We start from the raw sequence: 21,988 nt of genomic DNA on the forward strand, positions 1-21,988 counted from the left end.
TTAGATAATAATAAATTATTAGCTGGCAGCTAAGACTAAAAATTATAACACGAAATAATAAAAGTATTTAAAAAAGCTTCTAGTTTTACATCAAATATTAAATTAATCCTAATATCGCGTTTATGCGTTAAAAAAACTTTTTTTCTCTTATTCGAAATCTTAAACAATAACAGGAGTTAAAATATCAGTTCAAGTAGGTAATGTAAATTGTTAAGAGCGAAATTAATGCAAAGACGTAAAAAGTAACAAAGTAATTAAATTGTATTATCTTATTGATGATATATGATATTTGTTTATTGACTCTTGTTTTATCTATGGTATTTATACAGTTTTATAATCTTTTCAAGTGAATCTTTTTTGTGAAGAGGCTGATAAAGGAATCAACCATATTATTTTAGTATCAATAGAGGTGAAGCGGCTACTTTACCTGATCAGACAATATTTAAAATATAATTTTAGCTTGAACCCTTCTTTTCGAAGAAGAATATATTATTAGCTTGTTTTTATGACTGAAGATGGTAACACAAAATTTTAAAAGCTCTTGAAAAACTTTAAGTTTTACACCAAAGATAAAATCAATCTAATGTTAATTAATTACATGTAAATATATTTTTTCTCTTATCATAGTTTTAAACACCGAAACAAGTCGAATTGAAAATTCAAGTAGATACTTGTAAATTCTTAATAGCGAAAAAATATAAAAAAACTAAAAAATATGTTTGTTTTTATTTTAGAAACCTTGAATAGATTTGTGCTCACTCTAAGATCTCTAACTTTAATGTACAGTAAAAAGATCATACTTACTATTTAATGTGTAATCAATAATGAGGTATCAAAAATCTAATAGATATAATTTGAAAGCATATTTATATAAAAGGCAAAAACACAAAATCTACATCATCATAGAAACATTTAATAAAACGACGCAGTTTAGGTTACATGTTTCGCCCGACTAGAGCATCATCAGACCATAACATACACCAAACACCTAACATATAAATAAACTTTATTTGTTTATATGTTAGTTGTTTTAAGTTTATTTATATGTGTTTTGTGTATGTTATGGTCTGATAATGCTCCGATAGTAGCGAAACACGTGTAGCTTATGAAAATTATAATTATATATTTAATGGGACCCTGACTTTGTTTTTTTCCCTTTGTTTTATTTTATGTTTGGTCTCTTGGAGAAAATCGATAATATGTTTCTATTTATATATGGAGTTTATGAAATTTTATACTTATTGTCTAAATCTTAATTGTTAAATGGCTGATAAAAGAATCTAGAAAATTTTTTAGTGTAAATAGAAGGGACTATTTTTAGCTACTCAGGCAATATTTCAAATATACTTTGAGCTTAAACCCTTCTGTTCAAAAAATATATATTTAGCTTAGTTTTTTGACTAAAGATTGTAACACAAATATAAATATAGGTATTTCAGAAAAACTTAAAATTTAAAATCGAAGATAAAATTAATCCTAATATCGGGTTTATGTGTTAAAACATTTTTTGTTCTGTTATCATAATTTTAAACACCGAAACAAATTGAATTGGCAGTTCAAGTAGGTATTTGATAAATGTAAAAACCTATAAAATACGGATTTTTATTTTTTATTTTACTGCGCGCTGGTGGGTCATTCTGACTATTAGTATTATCGCGAGCCTAATATAATTCAATAATAATTTTATTATATTTATGATGAAGATCCTCATAGTTTCTTTGAGTTTTTTATTTTTTATAGTAGTTCATGGAGATGTTCTTAGTAAAACAGATAATTTTAAACATGACCATTTCTTAAAAGGCGTGAAAGAACTTGAAGATTCAAATTCTAACTGGACCGTGGTAAGTAGATTTAATTTAAAGACGAAAACATTTTTATTTCCCTAGTAACATTTACAAATTTAAAAGTCATTTCTAGATAGAGCTGGTAACTAATTGAAAATGCTTTAAATAAAATTACTCTCAAATATTATTTACTAGTACCTAATTAAAAGAAAACATAGTAAATAATCTACTTTTACTAATTTTAAAAAAATTGAAATAAAAGAAACAAACTATTTTCTAAAACATACGTCATTAAAAAATAACAATTTATACAATATTACAATAAATATTGTATAAATTAAACTGATGTCCAATTTGTTGTTCATTGACTTTAATGTTTTTTTGAAGCTGGTAAATGAACTTCCAGTTACAAATTTTCAATCACTTGCAGATCGATTAATCTATTTTCTTGTCGAATTCTTTGGACTTCTAATAGCCTCATGAGAATAAATCTAATGGGGTTATATCCGGTACCCTTGGTGGCCACTCAATTGGTTCTCTTCGTCCAATCCATCAAGTGTATCAGTCTTGTTGAAATAAATCTCGTTACTAGGTATGTCAGCGTCTTGTGGATCTGGGAATAACAAAACTAAGGATAAGTTTAAACTATAGAAAATCCATGACTCTCTCCATTTAATGTTTCTCTAAAAAAAGGATCCAAAGATCCGATTTTCTATAATACCTGACCAGATATTTAACGTGTCCATTTAATATAAGGGTGACCTTATCAAAAAAAAAAAATCGGATGAAACTTCCATTAACATTTTTAGTCTCAAGAATCACTGATTCACTGACTCTGCTGATAAATTGAAATTCCTAGAAATTGTACTAATCAAGGGAATTATTCTACATTTCTTCTAAAATATTCAGCGGAGCTTTAGATACTTTTGAAGATTTGTCTTTAGATAAATATGCAGGGTGCGGCAAAATGATCTCCCACATTTTTGCGCCGCCACTGAGCCCGAATCACTAAAGAGGGAGCCAGCTTAGCGTAGTCGGTTGGCTGCGCGCGCCTTGCCATTTCTGTTGTCGCCATGAACTGGACGGGCGAGCATCTTGCCTTTGTTATCGAACATTTTTCAAAAGTAACGAATCTGTGATTACGACACAAAGAAATTTTCGTACTCACTTCGCGCTTGGTAAACATGATCCAGTTCTAGATCGCAAAACAATACTGTTGTGGGTTTCAAATCTTAGAGCTACAGGTTCAGCCTTAAAAAGAAAATCAACTAGTAGACCCAGAAGTATTCGGACACCTGAAAACATTGCAGCTGTAAGAGAAGCAGTTGAACGATCTCCTAGACGTTCAGCTGTTAAACATGCCTCTGCTTTGCGTTTGTTAGATCGTTCTGTGAGAAGAATTTTGCACACCGATCTGAAGTTCCACCCATACAAAATGATGATCGTGCAAGAACTTAGTGAACGGGACTGGGAAAATCGCCGAGAATGTTCCAATGATATTCTTCAAAACGTCCCACAAAATGCGCTTTTAATACCGACTGACGAGGCTCATTTCCATTTGTGTGGCTGTGTGAACAAGCAGAATTTTCGCTACTGGGCACCAGAAAATCCGCGGCAGCTCCATGAAAGGCCACTTCACAGCCAACGTGTTAACGTTTGGTGTGCTGTTGGTTCTTTTGGTGTTTGGGGTCCCGATTTTTTTGAAGAAGGAGGGGTAACGGTTACTGAAACTGCTGATCAATATGTCGACATGCTACGTAATTTTTTGGAACCAAAACTTAGGGAACTTGAACATCCGGATGTGTGGTTTCAACGGGATGGGGCTACAGCTCATACGACAAGAATGACAATGGACCTGTTAAGGGAAATGTTTCCAGGACGCGTAATCTCGTTACGTGGAGACGTTGGGGGCCTGCGCGTTCACCCGATCTTGCCCCATGTGACTTTTTCCTTTGGGACTACCTGAAAGAGAAGGTTTTTCAACATCATCCCCGAACCATTAACGAATTGAAAGCAGCAATACGCCACGAAATTACAGGAACATCGCCTCAAATTATTGCTCGAGTAATGGAAACTTTCATAAATCAGCTTCGAATGTGTGTCGAAAGAAATGGTCGCCACTTGGACTTTCAAAACTTAATAAAAACAAAATGGCATACCATATATTTTTAGTTAATAAAAATAAAATATAAATAGCATTTACATTGGCGTTTTTACTAAAAATCAAAATGTGGGAGTTCATTTTGCCGGACCCTGTACATGGATAAATAAGGAGCACGACCATCAACTGAAATGGTTACACTAAATATATTGCAGACTTCTTGTTGTGTACGCACCCGGTCTTCAAAACCAATCAGCTTGATTATTTAAATTTGTTCTTTCTCAGATAAATGCATTTTATTAAAAAATGATGCGTGAAATGACAATTAATATGAGAAATGTAATGTTCATAATTGCATGATAAATCATTATCAAGTAGGTTCTCAAATTGGAAACCGTTTAAAAATAATAAGGTGTACTTACTTGCTAAGCAATCACATCGAAAATGAATGTTGGCGTTATCGTTTCTATTTTAGACCTGTAATCAAAATTTTCATTGCGAAGGACGCATTTCAAATGGACAACAAATTAAACATTAATCTAGAATAAAGTTTTATGTTTTATGTTCATATGTTTCGTAAGTCTGATACGTTATATTTGATAAACCATTGACTTAATGCATATAGTTTGCTATACAAAAAGTATTCAGTATATATATCATGAAATTCTAAAACGTCATAAAATACGGTGTGTTTTATTTTAACAAATTAATGTTGACGCCATAGTTTCTACTTGAAGCACCCTGTATAGAAATATTTTATTTCAAAAAACGCGCAGTCGTGCTTTAAGTGGCAAAACTATGAATCAAGTGACATTTGATATCAGAATCTACAATATAACAACCTGGTTAACCAATGAAAAACCGGGAAGAGTATAAATATTATGCGATATTTTATATGTTTTGCGTCAATATCAACATTATCTACAAGAAGTCAGATTGCTAATGTTTGCTTTTTATATGGTAACATCAAGTCTCTTGTATGTTTTGATTGTATTGCTCGAAGGGGCAAAGTTGAACATTGAACTTTCTTCTATCCCAATTCATTCTACCAATTAGGGAAAAATGATTCTGTTAGATAATAATCTCTTAGGTTCTACTTAGGCTCTCTCTTAGATCATCTCTTAGATAATATTTTGTTGGGCTTTGAGTTTTTTACTCCGAGACCTTTTTTTTCATAAAAGAATAATGCTGATTTTGAGCGAATTTACTGATAAATCTTCTTCATTACACAATTTCCTAATTTATTCTTGCAGCTTGACAGGAAACAAACAAATTTAAAAATAGTTGGTAAAATGGCAATTTTTTGCAGGAATATCTAGCCGAGTCTTATGGGTACACAATTGAAACTCATACCGTCACCACTTCAGATGGATATATTTTAACATTGCACAGAATTCCCAGTGGCAGAGCTACAGAGAAAAAAAATGGCAGAGTTGCATTCCTTCAACATGGAATTTTATGCTCCTCAGCCGATTGGATAGTAATGGGTCCCGAAAATTCTCTAGGTAAAAATATAGAAATTAGTAAAAAATTCTTCAAAAATTACTTTTTATTATGCATTTCAGCGCTTATGCTAGCGGATGATGGATATGATGTTTGGATGGGTAATGCCAGAGGAAATACATGGAGTAAAAAACATGTGAGTCTAGACACCAATGATCCAAAGTACTGGCAATTTTCATGGCATCAAATTGGAGATATTGATTTGCCTACTATGATTGATTATGTTTTGGAGCAAACAGGAGTATCTCAGGTAATAATATAATCAATATTTTATAAAAAATAATTGTGATTTAATATTTGCAACTCTTAGGTATAGAAACTGATTTAGATATACTTTTTGTACGAACGACTGAAATAATTTAAAATTACCAAAAAACGCTTTTCTTTAAATATAATAGCTTTTACTTCTGAAATGACAGGAACTACTAATAGTATAATAAAAAAGCGAGGTACTTGTTGAATATATGATTGTCCAATTTCTTTCTTGGGTGCCGAAATATAAATTAATAATTATACTTATGCATCTGAATGCTGCACGAGACACAACTTGCGATCGATCCGATGCCCTGATAGTACGTTTCTGCAAGTCTTTTCTCACCTCGCTTTTGCTATATTCAATTTATATTGAACTCTACACTTCGTTTGTCTCTCCTATCTATGGTAGTAGAGAGAAAAGTATTAGGAAACTTAGATTATTATTGCAAGTTAATACATTTCTTTTGGACCCAAAACCTAGATTGGCCAGACCTGTATAGCAAAATACAGATCTGTATGAGTAGAAAACCTTAGAACATTGAAAGGCTAGAATTAGCATTGCCATGGAACTATGAGCTGTTTATTTGCTTACAACATCTCTGATGCAATGATGCCAAATTCTTATGTAGAAAAGGCAAAAAAATACACTTTATAATATCATAAGGATTTGTCACTTATTTTGACAGGTGCAAAATAATACTATTCCTCCTTAATAAAATATGAAGAATTTATTAAGATACTCTATAAAGAAGTCAACATTCAAAGTTAAAGAATGTAGACAACGTCCCTATATTAGGGAAAAAGGTAACAACATCGCAACGCCGCTCGATCGCATTGTTGATTTTTACATGCTAAATATTTATTATTAATAGATTATGCTTTAAATTATAAATAATATTACCGTTTATGAACTGTTTATGCGTTTTTTTCACGTACTTTATTAGAGTAAAGGTACTTATCTAATAAAAAGCATTTTTATGAAAATTAAATATTTTATACTTATTATAGATTTCTTAATCAGTTTTTTTATTCTACATGTTATGACAATATCGGTATTTACTTGTGAAAAGATCACAAACGGCACAAGTTCTTACTATCGTAACAGTTCACAAAAACCACATTTTCAACCAAAAACTAAAGAAAAAACACAGAACTTCACAAATGCCGAATGTCAAAAAGACCTTTTGTCAAAATGACCTTTTGCAACATGACAGCTTTTGCCTGCGGTGTTGCCATTTCGAATTTTTTAAAAGCGATTTTAGTAATAAGAATGTTAATCTTTTTTTTTGCTTCAAAGAAGTAATTTTTGCGCTTAGAATAACATATATCTATTTCTACTTTTTATTTTTAATCCAAAATCTAGCATCAGTAAATTAAATTAACATTATTATAGGTGTTGATATATAGCTGAAAATTTCCTCTTTTGAAAATGGGTGTAAACTTGACAACAGAGAATCGATGAATATGTTTGTAAGCAAAACACTTTCCTTGCCCCTGTGCATATGTTAAACTCAAACATAGGTAGTTGTTGTTTACTAATTCTAGCCTTTTAATTTTCTAAGTAAAAAACAAACCTATATACCAAAGAAGCACAATCCCGCACGATATATAAATATAATTTTTCAGATATCCATAAAATTACAATATTGTGCTTTTATTTTATCCTATTTCATTGATTTTATCCCCTATGATATCACCTTAAGCAAATTTTGTAAATATATTGTTAGCACTAAGGACATCAAACTATTGACTGTAGTTGTCAGCACAAAACAAATTAAATATAAAGAGTTCACCAAAGCTTCTGCGGTCTGCATTTTTCAAATTTGATTCATAGAACCAGAGAGTTTTGCTGACAACTTAACTTCCCATGAGTTAAAGATGAATATCTAACAGAGACTTCAGGAATACTAGTTACTTTTTTTTAAGACCAATGGACATATTAGAGAATATAGCAGATGTTAGGTTTTTGAGAAGTGGCTTACATCTTCTACGTCAATGTAAAACTCTCACATCAACGCCCTTCATATAAAGCTAAGACGCTTTATGTATGTTCTTTACTGCGTTTGAGAAAATCCTATTAATGTTTTGAAAATAGCTTATTTAATCAATGTTGTTGTGTTGATCATGTTTCGGCTTACGCCATTCAAGCATAAGGTCATGATTTCCAGTGAATTCTGGACAGGTTCAGTTAGGTGGAAGACCGTAAATATGTTTTATTTAAATAATCAATTTAGTTATTTTTTTAAGGTGTATTATGTTGGTCACTCGCAAGGGACAACTGTATATTACGTGATGTTATCCATGCATCCAGAGTATAACAGTAAAATTAAGATTGGCGCATCACTTGCCCCTATTGGATTTATGAACCACATGACTGGGCCTCTTCTTCGTGTAATTGCACTATTTACGAATGAGTTAGATGTAAGTAAACTGCATAAGTTAAAATACTTATGTTGTATTCTGAACGTCGGTTTATATAGATACTGGGAAGTCTTATTGGAGTGAATGAGTTTGTACCGACCAGCGATTTCTTCAAGTATATAGTAGGAGATGCTATATGTTCAAAGAATTCTATAACTCAACTGTTATGCGAAAATGTTCTGTTTGCACTATGCGGATTTGACTATGATCAAATGAACGTCACTCTTCTACCAACGATATTAAAATATCTTCCTGCTGGTTGTTCAACTAAGCAAGCTGTACATTATGGTCAGGAAATTAACTCGGGTAAGTCATTTAGCAAGACAATCACATAATCTCTTACTTCCATTATCCACACATCGTCACTATCGTCCAATAAGAACGAATAAATATCTAATATAATTATTAATTTGAGATCGTCTTTCTTTTCTTTTTTCATATTATCTCTCACGAAACTAAAAAATATGCATTTAAAACCATCATAAAAAACGCATGTTAATATTTTATTTTTTAGGGTACTTCCGGCAGTACGACTATGGACTTATTTCAAATATAGAGCACTATAATAGCCTTTCCCCTCCAAGTTACGATTTATCTAATATAGTTACACCAACTTACTTATTTTATAGCCGCAATGACTGGCTGTCAGCAGAAAAGGATGTTACACGTTTGTGTGAAAAGATGGGTTCCGCCTGTAAAGGAAAAATACTGAACAGTAATTATAATTTTAACCACTTGGATTACCTTTATGGTATAGATACAACTAGGCTAATTAATAATAAGGTTATAAGTTTGTTTGCAAGACAATAAAGAACTTGTGATCTTATATTGCTGTTTTTCAAAATTGAAATTATTTAGTTAGTCTAACTTATAACCATAAGAATTAAGTTATAGAAATAACTAGCTAAACCTAAAAAAAATCGAATGAGAAATTTTCTATTTTGTTTTCCATTAAAATAACTAGGACCCTCAATTCAGCGGCCACCTAAAGGATAAAAACTAACGCATATGCTAGAACTTCAAATTAAAGTGTATATCAACCTTTAAGTCATTAGAAAGATGTCTTTTTGGTGACTTCAAAAGGAACATTTTAGAACTTATTTTAGAAAATTGAGACAGTTAAAATATGTTGGTAAGTGAAACGCATCTGGACCCAAAGGTTAATTTAATTATGTCTACATATAGAGTATTTCTGAATCAGCTTCGGCTAAAGGATTGTTAAAATCTAATAGACTAATGATCCGTCCTCTTCCATTGGGTAATATGTGTAACAATTAAATATTCTTCGCTTTACACAGCAGTGCTTTTCTTTCTCTGGATGTAGGACCCAACTTTTATTTAAACTGTTATATGTTCTAGAACTTATTAATAAAAACGAAAAGAATGACATTTGAATGCTGATGATCCACTAGTAGTAGCCATATAGAATAATTTTTAGAGACATTAGTGGTGGCGTTAATGCTTACTTTAATATGAAGCATTTTCTTGTACATGAATAGCTGACGACAACAAATTAGTTATATACGATTATCTATTTATTTGTCTAAAGATGGAATGCAGTTTATTATAAATGTTTTTCAAGTAATTAAAAATCTACCTTAAGATTCAATTACAAAAATGCATTTTTTAATTTGATTTGTGTAACGTTCAAAAATTTGTGGCAACCTAAGGAACATGTTTATTTATTTATTGTTTTTTTATTATCTAATTTTTTTATTTATAAAATTAACAGATATTTATTTATTAATTAATCACAATATTTATATAGCTTAGCATAGTATATTTTTTTGATTGTACAATGGGCCGTATAGAATTGCAGCCATTCACTTAGTTTCACACAAGAACACTGAATATAGTTCAAGCCCTAACCTAAATAAAAATATTGTTTATTTGATAAATCTTGTTTTCAGCCGCTTCCTCCACTGGAGAACCATATTTACTAGTACACCAATAATATAACATATATACCAGTACATATATACACCAGTAAATGTTAATAATTCCATAAGTACCACATGTTCTGCTTAGTAGATATTAGAGACCTTAACATTAAAAAAATGGAAGGAAAGAAAAAAAGAAATTACAGACATCCTGACGTCTTTGGCCTAGAAAGGGAAAACAACTTATTAGATAAATCTGGAAAGACTGCTATGACAATGCCACTTACTGGAAGTCAGAAGTGATTTATAAATAATTTTTTTTTAACCGGAATATACATAAAAATGTAGTTATTAATCAAAGTATTAAATAATCTGGGCAAATTATAGGAGAATGATTTTTTAAAGAGTGCTTTGCAATGTTTAGGTACTGTCTGAGTATCCGTATCGTAGATGTAAGCTATGGATATCCTTTCTGAATCTCAATTTTTCATAAAGATAACAAGGCGTTTTATGTTTTGTAATTTTAAAACATAAACAATACGAACAAAGTTTGTGCCGATCTTCAAAGATACGGTATAATTCTAGTTCTTCAATTTACGTCATAGATAAGTCTGATACATGAATTTTGCACTTTTTGTACCCTGTATTGATCGAAACTATTAAGGCATAAGTGGTAAACACTATCACAATGATTGAAATGCCTTAGTAATAAAGATTCACACAAAATTTGGTGAGTACAGAGTGGTAAAAAATTTTTGCAGCCGTGAATAAGTATTAGATTCGGGTGGGCCAATCAAAGTTTTGATGTAATATGATCTGTAAATCTTAGTTTAGAATCCATACCTAGACCTAAATACTTACAGGAATAGTGGGAAGCTTGGTTCTCGTTGCCGAAATATAAATCAGATGATTTATTAGGATTGAGTTAGAGCACATGATCATTGTAGGTGTTTAAAAAATGTAACATATGAGAATTTATACAATTTAAAGCTAGCTCAGCCTCGTTTCAAGAAAAAGAAAAATATAATTGCAATTTTTAATACAAGAGAAAAAGTTAACAGTATAAATGGTATGAAGCAAAAGATCAATTATGCTACCTTGCGGCACACCATTAATAATCAGACTGAATTCCGAGTATTGTATATATGCTACTTTCTGTGTTCTATTAGTTAAAAACGATTTAATGAAACAATGAGCACTTACGAACCCTACATAATGTAAGATTTAGATTAAAAGTCTGTAATTTAGCATATCAAATGCCTTACTAAAATCGAGAAAAACTAGAGTATCCACTTTGCTCTTCAATTTCATGTTCTCACTCTGTAAGGGCTCTATTACTATTTGCAAAACTGTAAAGTTTTCCTGAAGTGATTTAATTTTTTTACTAAACTTACGATCCACCTAGGACCCTTCAATAGGGTCTCGATAAGCCTATTTTGTAATTATTAACTCAAAATAGTAGCTGTTAATTGATCAGCCACAATTTTGCGGATGTGCTCGATGCCACTTTTAAATACGTTGAATATAAATATGTCGTTTTTTTTTGGTAAATAACAATTAATAACAATTAACCAAGGGACTTATAAGACCACAAAGACATTCCCCGCAATCAGCAGTTAAATCTGAAAATTATCCTAATTTTCTGAACTCACTTTTTTAACAATAAAACGTAATTTCTACAGGTCTATGCGGTACACTATGTGTACTACTCAAGCGATATTTGTATACCATATGCTCCTATCCATTATCTCTTTTCAGTATTTGTAAAAATTTTATTGTAAACCTGAGGGATCATGTAAATTCTTAGTCATGTGTATGTATGTAATGTAAATTTCTTACAATAAAATTTTCAGTTTTAAAAATGGACTGAGTAACGCATTATTTATTCCACCTTTATTGCTTCAAGTGCATGATGGTTCGACAAATACCTCTATAAGAATATATAATCATTTTCCAAAATATTTTCTCGTGTGTCCTTGCAGGTATTTAAAAGGGATATAAAAACCATGTTATGTAACTACCCTTTTTACTCTCCTTAAGTAAATTTTAAATAATTTAGTATTCATATTATGATGTTAATATAAAATGTTAAATAATGCATAACAAAAATGGACAATATACTTACTTAATTATTTATTCATTTTGCTCCTAATAAAATATAATATAGTAGAAACAAAGGGTAATGGAGTGTTTCGTTTTACATAGGTAATTGAATAACATAATTATTAATTAAATAATTTTTAAGTTTCTAAATAAACCACTTGCTGGCCTCATGCAATGTGAACTACTAGTAGGCATAAATTGGTCAGTAAGTGGGGAGTCTAGAACCTTTACTCGGCTATTACGGCAGACGTATCATCTGCAAAAAGGGGCATTCTACTAAAAGTCTAGTAATAATTAGTATATTTTAGATAGTTTGATTTATTTTATAAGTCTTAGGTTTGATGATACTACCAATATATTTTATGTATTTTGAAATTATATATAAAATTTACAAGTTGAAACTAGATAGATTGTCAAAGCTTTGGCCAATCAATGACGCTAATTTTTTAATCACGTCCAGATCGCCCAATTCCGTTGTGAGATAAATTGTCCCTCTATATCGACTTCACTTTTCCCATACATGTATGAGATGACAAGTATTGAGTTTATTTGTATGAGTTGAACAGTCACTTGATGTCGGCTGTTCGGAGTTTTTTTATAAACTGACTGCTTATTGCTGCTTGTTGCTTCTGACTGACTTCTGACTGAATGCTTATTTCTTACGATAAGCTTCTCAGCTTATAGTCTTTATGGTCTTATAATCACGAAATTAAGAAGTCCTGAATATATAGATCCTAGAGACGAAGACATAGAACTTGGTTTGAATGACAAAAAGGCCGCAAATAATTTTAACTCGCAAACTGCAATAAAATATGCTAATCTTAATTGTCAGAGTAACTTATTTTTTAAGTCTCCAGTTTGTACCTTTGATGTGATATCTCAAAAGCGCAAACTCCAGTAGCCAAGATGGTTTTTCAAATAATATTCTTAAGTTATGTAGGTATATAATTTCAGAGTGATATAAAGTTTGTAGTAAGTAATTGCTATGAGGAAAGAGTTTTTCTGGTCAATCAAAGATAGGAATAGTGTGTAAGTGATCAATTTTTCCAAAAGAGCCTTCTCAATTGCTATAGTATTATAGTAACTACCGCACAGGTAGTCTACTGTCTAGCATACCTATCCAAAGTTGATCCAAACCGAACTTGGAAGACCAGCTCATGAAATTTTTTGAGAAGCGAGCAAATCTCTCCTACACAACATGGATTTAATATGTCAAGAAGTACTGAAGCAGCTCTTTGCTTCTTCCAGAATGAAGTTGCTACTGCGCTCGACAATAATAGTACGAGGATTGGATACTGTAAACTTACTGTCGACTTATTGGTCTGAAAGTTGAACAAAATGGCATTATAACCACTTATTCTTTTTAAACCTTACAAGTAAATAAAGATTAGTATGTCTTGGGACAGACGTTTTCCAGAGAGAATATTCCACCTTACCAAAAGTAGAGAATAAAGAAATAGGTCCAAAAATCGAAAAGCATCCTGAATTCTATCATTTGCCAGTAAATTTCTTACTGTTAAATAAGAAATCTCTGTTACGTATCAATCAAAAGATAGGATAACCGGGATAAGTGCAATTTATAAAAAAAATCAGTCAATTATCAGCTGCTTTAAAAAAAGATTTAATTTCTGATAATGAATTAAATCGGATAGGCTTTAAATATATTTCAAATATTTCAATGATATTTCTGATATAAATTCATTACAGCTTATGTTTTTTAAGAAAGTTCTTTTGGTTTACTTAAATTTTGACGATTTAGTCTAGTGTCGTAGAGTATACGAGTTGTTTTTCAAAATAAAAGAACTGTCCAAAAAGATCCAGAACAAAAGGAAGACACCACCAAGAATAATGAATCAAACACAACATCCCTGTTGTTTTAATCTTAGGAGAGAGAAATAATTATTGCCATAATATTGACCACCCGATATATTTGGTTACTCTATTATTAACGTTGCTTTACTTTAAGCTTATAAATTCCCATTTAACGGTCTCACTTGTACTTAAGTCACTTAGGGCCGGTATTATAATGTCCAGTTGACTACCGGTTGACCGTAGGTCGAGTTTCAACTTGACTTCAAACGTATTATAAACATCAACCGAATGTCGAACTCTCGGTTCAGCTGCGGTAAACCATAGCCCGAGGTGCAAAATTTTGGTGCAAGGCAAGAGATAGAGAAATTAAAAATTATTATTTATTTTTCTATAAAGGAAACTATTAAAATTCATTTTGCTTGTATGTAAAAAAGTCATCTTCACCTGAAAAAAGTAGATTTTTTTGGGAATCTAGCATTGACGAGGACGAATTATCTAGTAGTGATGAACACCAAAATCAACCTGTAAGAGCCCCACGAACCTTTAGAGTACGTCTGGATCCTTTCACCGGTGGAGTGACGAAGAATCTAAAATAAGGTTTCGGCTGATTCAGATGCATCTAACCCTTAACCGAAAACCTATGATGCTAATGATTTTTCATACAGCAATTTTAATATAGCCTTCATTTCTGTTTCTTGAGTACCACCACCTGTCTTCATAAGACTTTGCCTTCTTCGACTTTCATATTTAGGAACGTTTTTTTTTAAATGATCAAATTTGCACCTTTTTCAAAGTTGCTCCTGTGTTCTAGGCTCCACTGAATGTGTAATGAATTATGTAACTCAGTAATTTTTTCCCAAGCAGAAACCTAAAATTAATATAAATAATTATTCCAATCCTTTATATTAAAAATTGCGTACAAAAACCTTTTGCCTCCAGATTACAGCATCAGTTTTCTTACTTTCTTCTATATCCTTAATTACTAAATCTACTAAAGTATGGCAGTCCGAATCGATATAACCGGTTATTTTTGTTTACCACTCATATTAATTATTTACTTATAAACCACCCAAATATTTTATATCAATAAAATCCAAAATAGCCGCGAAATAATACAATTGTCATATTGAACCGCCGGTTAGATTACAACCGTTGGTTGGCCAACCGGGGGTTGACGTTCATTTTTATAATACCGGCCCTTAGCCTAAGTCCACATTGGTACGTAATTACGGATGCGTGAGGCGTCAAGCCTATCCGTGACTTTTATCCCATCCACTTTTATCCCACACAGAGACAAGCGCATCCGTAAAATGACGTTAAAATTTTACTCTCGAGTTTTTGGTGTTTACAGTTTTTACCTCCCACAGTTGCTTTAACCTATTTTTATGCCTTGATTGTAAAGAGGTTCTCACATCCCACAGATGCCACTAAATTTAAAATATTGTCCGCATTAGCGCAAAGGTAAAACCCTGGTTCTCCTCCATATATACTAGGAAACCTTGGTCTTCCAAATAATTTTGGCAGTGACTATTAATTAACAAGCCGCAATAGTAACATTTAAAATATGTGAAACCCGGGGTCGAACCCAAACTCGACATTCTAAGACAAATGGTACAAAATAACAAATGGTTAAAAAAAATTCAAAAGTAACAATTAAAAAAAATAGTACAACGGACCAAAAATACGGAATGAAGTTCGAATTAACAAACTGCGTGATTTCCTTTACGTAGGTACGTGAAACCTTTCGGGTCTCTTATTGGCTGATAGCAATCACGTGGTCATAATGGATCCCTAATCAATGTGGATTCAGGCTTAGTGTTACTGCCTTAATCTTCATCCATATTCTTGCTGCTTATACTTTTTGTCAAACAAAATATAGTTTTTAAAATATGCATTACGTAATAATAAACATAACTTGTTAAGACCACTTTTTTCTGTTATTAGAGTTTTAATCACCGAAACGAGTTTAAACCGGAGTTCAAGTAGGCACTAATAATTTATTAAGAACGAACTTTTTGGAAAAACCTAGGAAATAACAAAGTAATTAAATTATATTATTCTATTGATATATGATATTTATTTAAGCACCATAGATAAATATAATCTTTTCATGTGAATCTTCTTGGTGAAGTGGCTGATAAAAGAATCAACTATATTATGTTAGTGTCAATTAAGGTGAAGTGCCTATGTTGAGCAGATCAAATAATATTTAAATATACTTTAAATTAGGATAATTTTATGGCATAATTTTAAAGACGAAAAAAATAAAAAACCTCCCCTAGTAGGCCACTGTGACAATAAGTACTGTCACACTATCAAAATTATCCTCTATGCTCACATTATCCTCATATTGTAAATAAGCTATAATTTTTTTATATCCAGGATGACCTTCTTCATAGCTTCTTCATGTTTTTTATTTTTGTATGGTAAATCACGGAGGTTTTCTTAATAAAATAAATATGGCAACTTTTTAAGAGGCACGAAAGGACTTTATTAAAAGAAGCATTAAAAATAGCATCAACAAAAATCGAACTGAAGTAAAGCTGTAGTAGTGCTGAGATTTTTACGCATCTTACGTACATACGTGCGAGAAATATTACTCCTATCAAAAAAGAAAGTGAGTGGTTCACCTGCAACATCCTTTAAATTTAGCGAGCACTGATATGTATTTATATACTATTATACCTACCTATGCAGTACTACTTAATTAAAAATCATATTATTACCATTCATTGTTAAGAGAGAACAAAAGCTGGTCCCTTATAGCTAGTTCTATAACTTAATGAATGCTGAAGATAAGGCTGCAGTTAATCAATTTCAACAAGCTAATCTAGAAATTTACTCTTAGAAAAAATAAGACCTAACTCAGACCTAAATGTTTTATTTTATTGAAGAAGTCCATTTTGGAAGTAAAGTGAATAGGAAGATGTTTCTTTAGGGGAAGTCTTTTCTTTAAGGGATGTTTCTTTAAGAAGAAGAAAATTGTTTCATTTCAATTCAATTGCTTTTTGATTAAGACATTATAAAACAATTTTAAGCCGTATATTATTCTTCGTTGTCACACAGTCATGGTTCTGAGCACACGGTGCACCTGGAGTGATGCGTATATTATGCGCAGTGTTCAGTACTACACTCTACTAGAGGGATATCAACTTATAAGTGGTGGATAGTTGAATAATTACTTTATTTGTTTTATGTGAGTCCAATCCTGTGGCTCGGATCACTCTTGGAATCCAACGTACATTTTTTGTGCTTCAGTTTGAAGGTCTTTATATTTGAACAAATTTACAGCTTCTTATTCTATAATGTTAAAATGAGATGGAATAGCGACATCTATAAGTTGCCATATTCTTTTTAATATTTATAATGTTTATAAGAGTAAAGTTTGTAATGATTATGTCTGGTTTACTTCGACCTAGATCGGTCAGTTTTAACGTGTGCGTCCCAGATGATATTTACGTCTTGCGCTTAGAACATTGAAAGGCCTTTCAATGTTCTAAGGTCTTGCGTAATTGTTGCGGTCCCCTTTTGCTGTGTTCTGGCATGCTACAATGCTCATCATTCTCCGTTGATCGTACTTCTGGGCGATTTATAGCCGGTCGACTTCTTATCTTGTATATAGAGCACCGTGCGTGTTCATTGGTTTTTCCTGTCTGATTTACCCAATAATAAACCTATATCTGATGACGAGTACAGCTTAAGAATTTGTAGCGGCAATTGTGTTTTGCTCTGAGTCTGTGATTCTTTTAGTGTATTCCTTTCTTAGTTTCTTTTTCATTGTCTTATGCTGTACTCCATCGTGTTTTTCTACTCCCAAGTATTTGTAAGCACGTTGTTCGTCTAGTACATTTATTATTGTCTCAAGGTCAACTTCTACCTGTTCTGACAATACTAGCTTTCGCTCTTGATATCATTGCTGAGCGATTTCACCTATAGGAATTGTTCCATAAGCTCCTCGTCTGATTTTGAGATTAGCTTGAGTTCGGCGTTCTTGCAAGTGTATCCTATGTTTCAATATGCAGCTCAATGGGTAGAGTACCATACAGAAGAGCAATAACGAATCCTCTTGATAAAAATTGCGTCGTATTTTTATGTCCTTGATAGCCACGTTCTTATTATTATTATTAACCTTTTAAGCTAAATAGACTAATCACGAATTTCTTGATTTTGGACTATATACCTTTGGTGAATAAACACTTTAATTAAAAATTAATTATAATATAAGGGTCACGTGTTAAAAAATATATTTATTTTCTGTTATCATAGTTTTTAACACCGAAATTAGTTGAATTGGCAGTTCAAGTAGGTACTTGTAAACTGTTAAGAATGAAATGAATGCAAAAACCTATAAAAGACGGATTTTTTTCGTTTTTAATTATACTACTCGCTGGTGGGTCATTGTGACTATTAGTACTATCGCTAGCCTAAAATTGTAATTTAATAATAATTTTATTATATTCAGGATGAAGATCCTCATACTTTCTTTATTTTTCTTCTTTTTTATGGTAACTCATGGAAGTTTTATTAGTAAAAAAGGTAATAGTGAACATGATCATTTTTTAAGAGGCCTGAAAGATCCTGATGAATCAAATACTAACTGGACTGTGGTAAGTAATTAAGACGAAAACTTTTTATAATTATCCTAGTTAATATTTACAAATAAACATATTTACGAAATAAAATATATATATAATACGATATATTTTATTAATGTTTATTTTGGTTTGAATAATGGTATTTATATACATATTAGATTTATTGAATAAAGTATTTCCAAGTGGAAAACGAATTTCTGATATAGTAAATAAGTTTTATTCTTTTTAAAGTTATATGATATTGCTAACGCTAGTATTACAAAATGTTGATATAATCAATAGCTTGAATAGCTATTTCTGTGGTGTCTAATATTAATTTTTTTTGCGATATTGTCTTTCTTTGTTTGGATGATAACCCTGCGTTTTTTCTTAGAAAGCCTCAATAACAATGCCCATTCTACTTCTTTTGCTTGTCCTAATGAACAAACAACATTCATTTATTATCAGTTTCTATCTAAATCAATACCAAGAAGTTTTGTAGTTCCTATTTCTCTCTACATTTTAATATAAGTAGTAATTTAAGTCGAGTCCGAAAAAGTCTTAGTCCCGATATCATTCCCAGGGTCGTTGGAAATTGGTATTAATATTTCATTAAGCTTTGAACTTTTTAGTCTTTTTTCTCGTAAAAACGATAATGCTAAGCGGATTTACTGATAAGTTCTCTTTTTTACATCAGATCAGAAAATAGTTTGTAAACTCGAAACTTTTTGCAGGAATACCTGGTCGAGTCTTATGGCTATACAATAGAAACTCACACGGTCACCACTTCCGATGGTTATATTTTAACATTGCACAGAATTCCCAGTGGCAGGGCTTCAGAGGAAAAAAATGGCAAAGTTGCATTCCTTCAACACGGAATTTTATGCTCTGCAGCAGATTGGATAGTAATGGGTCCCGAAAAATCTCTAGGTAGAAACAAAAAAATAAACAAAACAATACTTCAAAAACTACTTTTTAATAAACATTTTAGCGCTTATGCTGGCGGATGAGGGATATGATGTTTGGCTAGGTAATGCCAGAGGTAATACATGGAGTAAAAAACATGTGAGTCTAGACACCAATGATTCCGAGTACTGGCAATTTTCGTGGCATCAAATTGGAGATATTGATTTGCCTACTATGATTGATTATGTTTTGGAGCAAACAGGAGTATCTCAGGTAATAATAAATAATTTTAAGTTAATATTTGCAACTCTTACTTATAGAAACTGATTTAGATTTACTTTTCTTCTTGAGTGTCGAAATACTAAAGCATTAAATGTAACAAAGAATCACGGAAAAATCTTTCACTTTTGCTGACCATAGAGAGGTGCAATAGATTTTTGCATATAACGCCGTACGCAACACAACTCGAGATCAATCAGACGCTCTTAGCAAAGTCTATATATTTCACCTTTTAAGTTGACTTTACTCTTATCTTACATTTTTTGCAAATCTTCTCGACACTCTCCTTCACTATGTTCAACTTAGGTCGAACTCTAAAGTTCGTTCATCTTTCTAACTAATCTATGATTTTAGAGAGGGAAATAGAGGAAACGCTCATTCTTTTTTTAACTTGTCACTAAAACTGTTATACCAAATTAATACATTAATTTCCATATACGATCTAGGGTGCAAAACACCAAAGAAGCGCAATCATCGAGTGAGTTACAAATATTGTGCTCTTATTTTGTCTTATTTCATTGATTACTACTACTAACTTCTGAACTAACCAACAGAGAAGTTGTACTTGTAATAGTTAGCATAAAGTTATTATAGGAGTGCCCCAAAGCCTTCGAGGTCTGTACTATTTTTGATTGTCCTTGATTAAACCAGTACGAAAAATCTACTTTGCTGATGACACGACTTGTCTTGAAAATGTAGAGGTAAAAATTAATATCTAACAGGATAGGAAACTAAGGCGTTTTATATATTATACCCTACTGCATTTTTGATTCACCTAATAATATTTTAAAAACTTATTCTAGCATATAACTATATAATATAAAGTCATAGTTTGGCATTGAATTCTGGATACGGAAATATGTTTTGTCCAGATAATCAATTTAGTTACTTTTTTAAGGTGTATTATGTTGGTCACTCGCAAGGAACAACCGTATATTACGTGATGTTATCCATGCATCCTGAGTATAACAGTAAAGTTAAGATTGGAGCATCACTTGCCCCTATTGGATATATGAACCATATGACGGGGCCACTTCTTCGTGCAATTGCTCTCTTTACGGACGAGTTAAATGTAGGTAAACTGAATAAATTAAAGTTCTTATATGACAACACCGATTTATATAGGTACTAGGAACTCTTATTGGAGTGGATGAGTTTGCACCGACCAGCGATTTCTTCAAGTATATAGCAGGAGATGTTGTATGTACAGAGAACTCTGTAACCCAATTGTTATGCGAAAATATTCTGTTTGCTCTTTGCGGATTTGACTATCAACAGCTAAACGACACTCTCCTACCAATAATTTTAAAATACCTTCCGGCTGGTTGTTCAACTAAGCAACCTATACATTATGGACAGGAAATTAACTCGGGTAAGTCATTTCTTTAGACAGTCACACACTCATACAATCTCCTACTATCCATTAGTAAAATTGTTAATCTCTTGATGATACTTGAGACACTTGCTGGCTTATAAGATCAATTTGAAAATTTGAATTTTCTGTGACTTTTGCAATAATAATGATCACTGTGCTGTAAGAACTAAAACCTCTCATATTGCCTTTTATGAAGCCAAAAAATATTCATTGAAAACCATGATAAAAAAAACTGATGTTAATATTTGATTTTTAGGGTACTTCCGGCAGTACGACTACGGACCTATTTTAAATTTGGTGTACTACAGCAGCCTTTTCCCTCCAAGTTACGATTTATCTAATATCGTTACACCAACTTACTTATATTATAGCCTCAATGACTGGCTGTCAGCAGAAACGGATGTTTTACGTTTGTGTGAGGAGATGGGTTCGGCCTGTAAAGGAACAATACTTAACAATGAATATAATTTTAATCATTTGGATTACCTCTATGGCATAAATACAACTAGGCTAATTAATAATGAGATTATAAGTTTGTTTGGAACAGAATAAATAACTTGTGATATTTAAATGATGTTTTTTGATTGGAAATTTCATTTGTTGACTATGTGACAACAATAAGAATTAGGCTTCGCCGCCATAGAATTTTCGCGAGCGCTGATCAAGTTCCGGCCAGGTTGCGCAAAAAGAGCAAAATCGGCAGAATATTTTTTTAATATTCTGCACGCTAACGTAAATTTATCTGGACAATAGGACTTAATATAGTTTAATGAGCTTTAATAAATAGCTTTCAAATGAGAAAAACTTTAAAGAAGGTCTATTATTTATTCTTTTAATAAGAAAATCTAGTACCTACAAGTCTTACAGTTATTTGAAAAAAAAACTAACGCTGTATCAGTATATTGACAGTAACAGTAGTTATCCAGTAGATTAGTGATCCATCTTCTCCAATCATCTGAATAGACAATTACTGTTCTTCTCTTCACAAAAGACTC

The 21,988-nt window shown here is 31.7% G+C and overlaps 2 protein-coding genes and 1 long non-coding RNA gene across 3 annotated transcripts; 2 read left to right on the forward strand and 1 right to left on the reverse strand.

Moving 5' to 3' along the window:
- Positions 1–1,601: 1,601 nt before the first annotated feature.
- LOC126740926 (lipase 3-like) lies at positions 1,602–8,890 on the forward strand. Its single transcript, XM_050447126.1, has 6 exons — positions 1,602–1,841; positions 5,195–5,390; positions 5,451–5,638; positions 7,891–8,064; positions 8,124–8,370; positions 8,579–8,890. Exons 1-6 carry the CDS (start codon positions 1,695–1,697, stop codon positions 8,872–8,874), a joined length of 1,248 nt encoding a protein of 415 aa, XP_050303083.1. The 5' UTR covers positions 1,602–1,694; the 3' UTR covers positions 8,875–8,890.
- Positions 1,851–4,485, reverse strand: LOC126740929 (uncharacterized). The gene is made up of 2 exons (XR_007662062.1): positions 4,308–4,485; positions 1,851–2,397 (listed from the first exon to the last, which is right to left on the reverse strand). It is a non-coding gene; the product is annotated as an uncharacterized LOC126740929 (long non-coding RNA).
- Positions 8,891–18,262: 9,372 nt separating the features above from the next.
- Positions 18,263–21,558, forward strand: LOC126740928 (lipase 3-like). The gene is made up of 6 exons (XM_050447128.1): positions 18,263–18,466; positions 19,168–19,363; positions 19,425–19,612; positions 20,517–20,690; positions 20,744–20,990; positions 21,250–21,558. The coding sequence occupies exons 1-6, from the start codon at positions 18,323–18,325 to the stop codon at positions 21,543–21,545; spliced, it is 1,245 nt and encodes a 414-aa protein (XP_050303085.1). The 5' UTR covers positions 18,263–18,322; the 3' UTR covers positions 21,546–21,558.
- Positions 21,559–21,988: the final 430 nt, after the last annotated feature.

Source organism: Anthonomus grandis, chromosome 10 (assembly GCF_022605725.1).
Source record: "Anthonomus grandis grandis chromosome 10, icAntGran1.3, whole genome shotgun sequence".
Taxonomy (NCBI): Eukaryota; Metazoa; Arthropoda; class Insecta; order Coleoptera; family Curculionidae; genus Anthonomus; species Anthonomus grandis.

Coding starts and splice junctions, on each gene's coding strand:
- LOC126740926 (XM_050447126.1), top strand. CDS start 1,695: ATGATGAAGATCCTCATAGTTTCTTTGAGTTTTTTATTTTTTATAGTA. Junction 1,842..5,194: donor CAAATTCTAACTGGACCGTG/GTAAGTAGATTT, acceptor AATTTTTTGCAG/GAATATCTAGCCGAGTCTTA. Junction 5,391..5,450: donor GGGTCCCGAAAATTCTCTAG/GTAAAAATATAG, acceptor TATGCATTTCAG/CGCTTATGCTAGCGGATGAT.
- LOC126740928 (XM_050447128.1), top strand. CDS start 18,323: ATGAAGATCCTCATACTTTCTTTATTTTTCTTCTTTTTTATGGTAACT. Junction 18,467..19,167: donor CAAATACTAACTGGACTGTG/GTAAGTAATTAA, acceptor AACTTTTTGCAG/GAATACCTGGTCGAGTCTTA. Junction 19,613..20,516: donor AGCAAACAGGAGTATCTCAG/GTAATAATAAAT, acceptor TACTTTTTTAAG/GTGTATTATGTTGGTCACTC.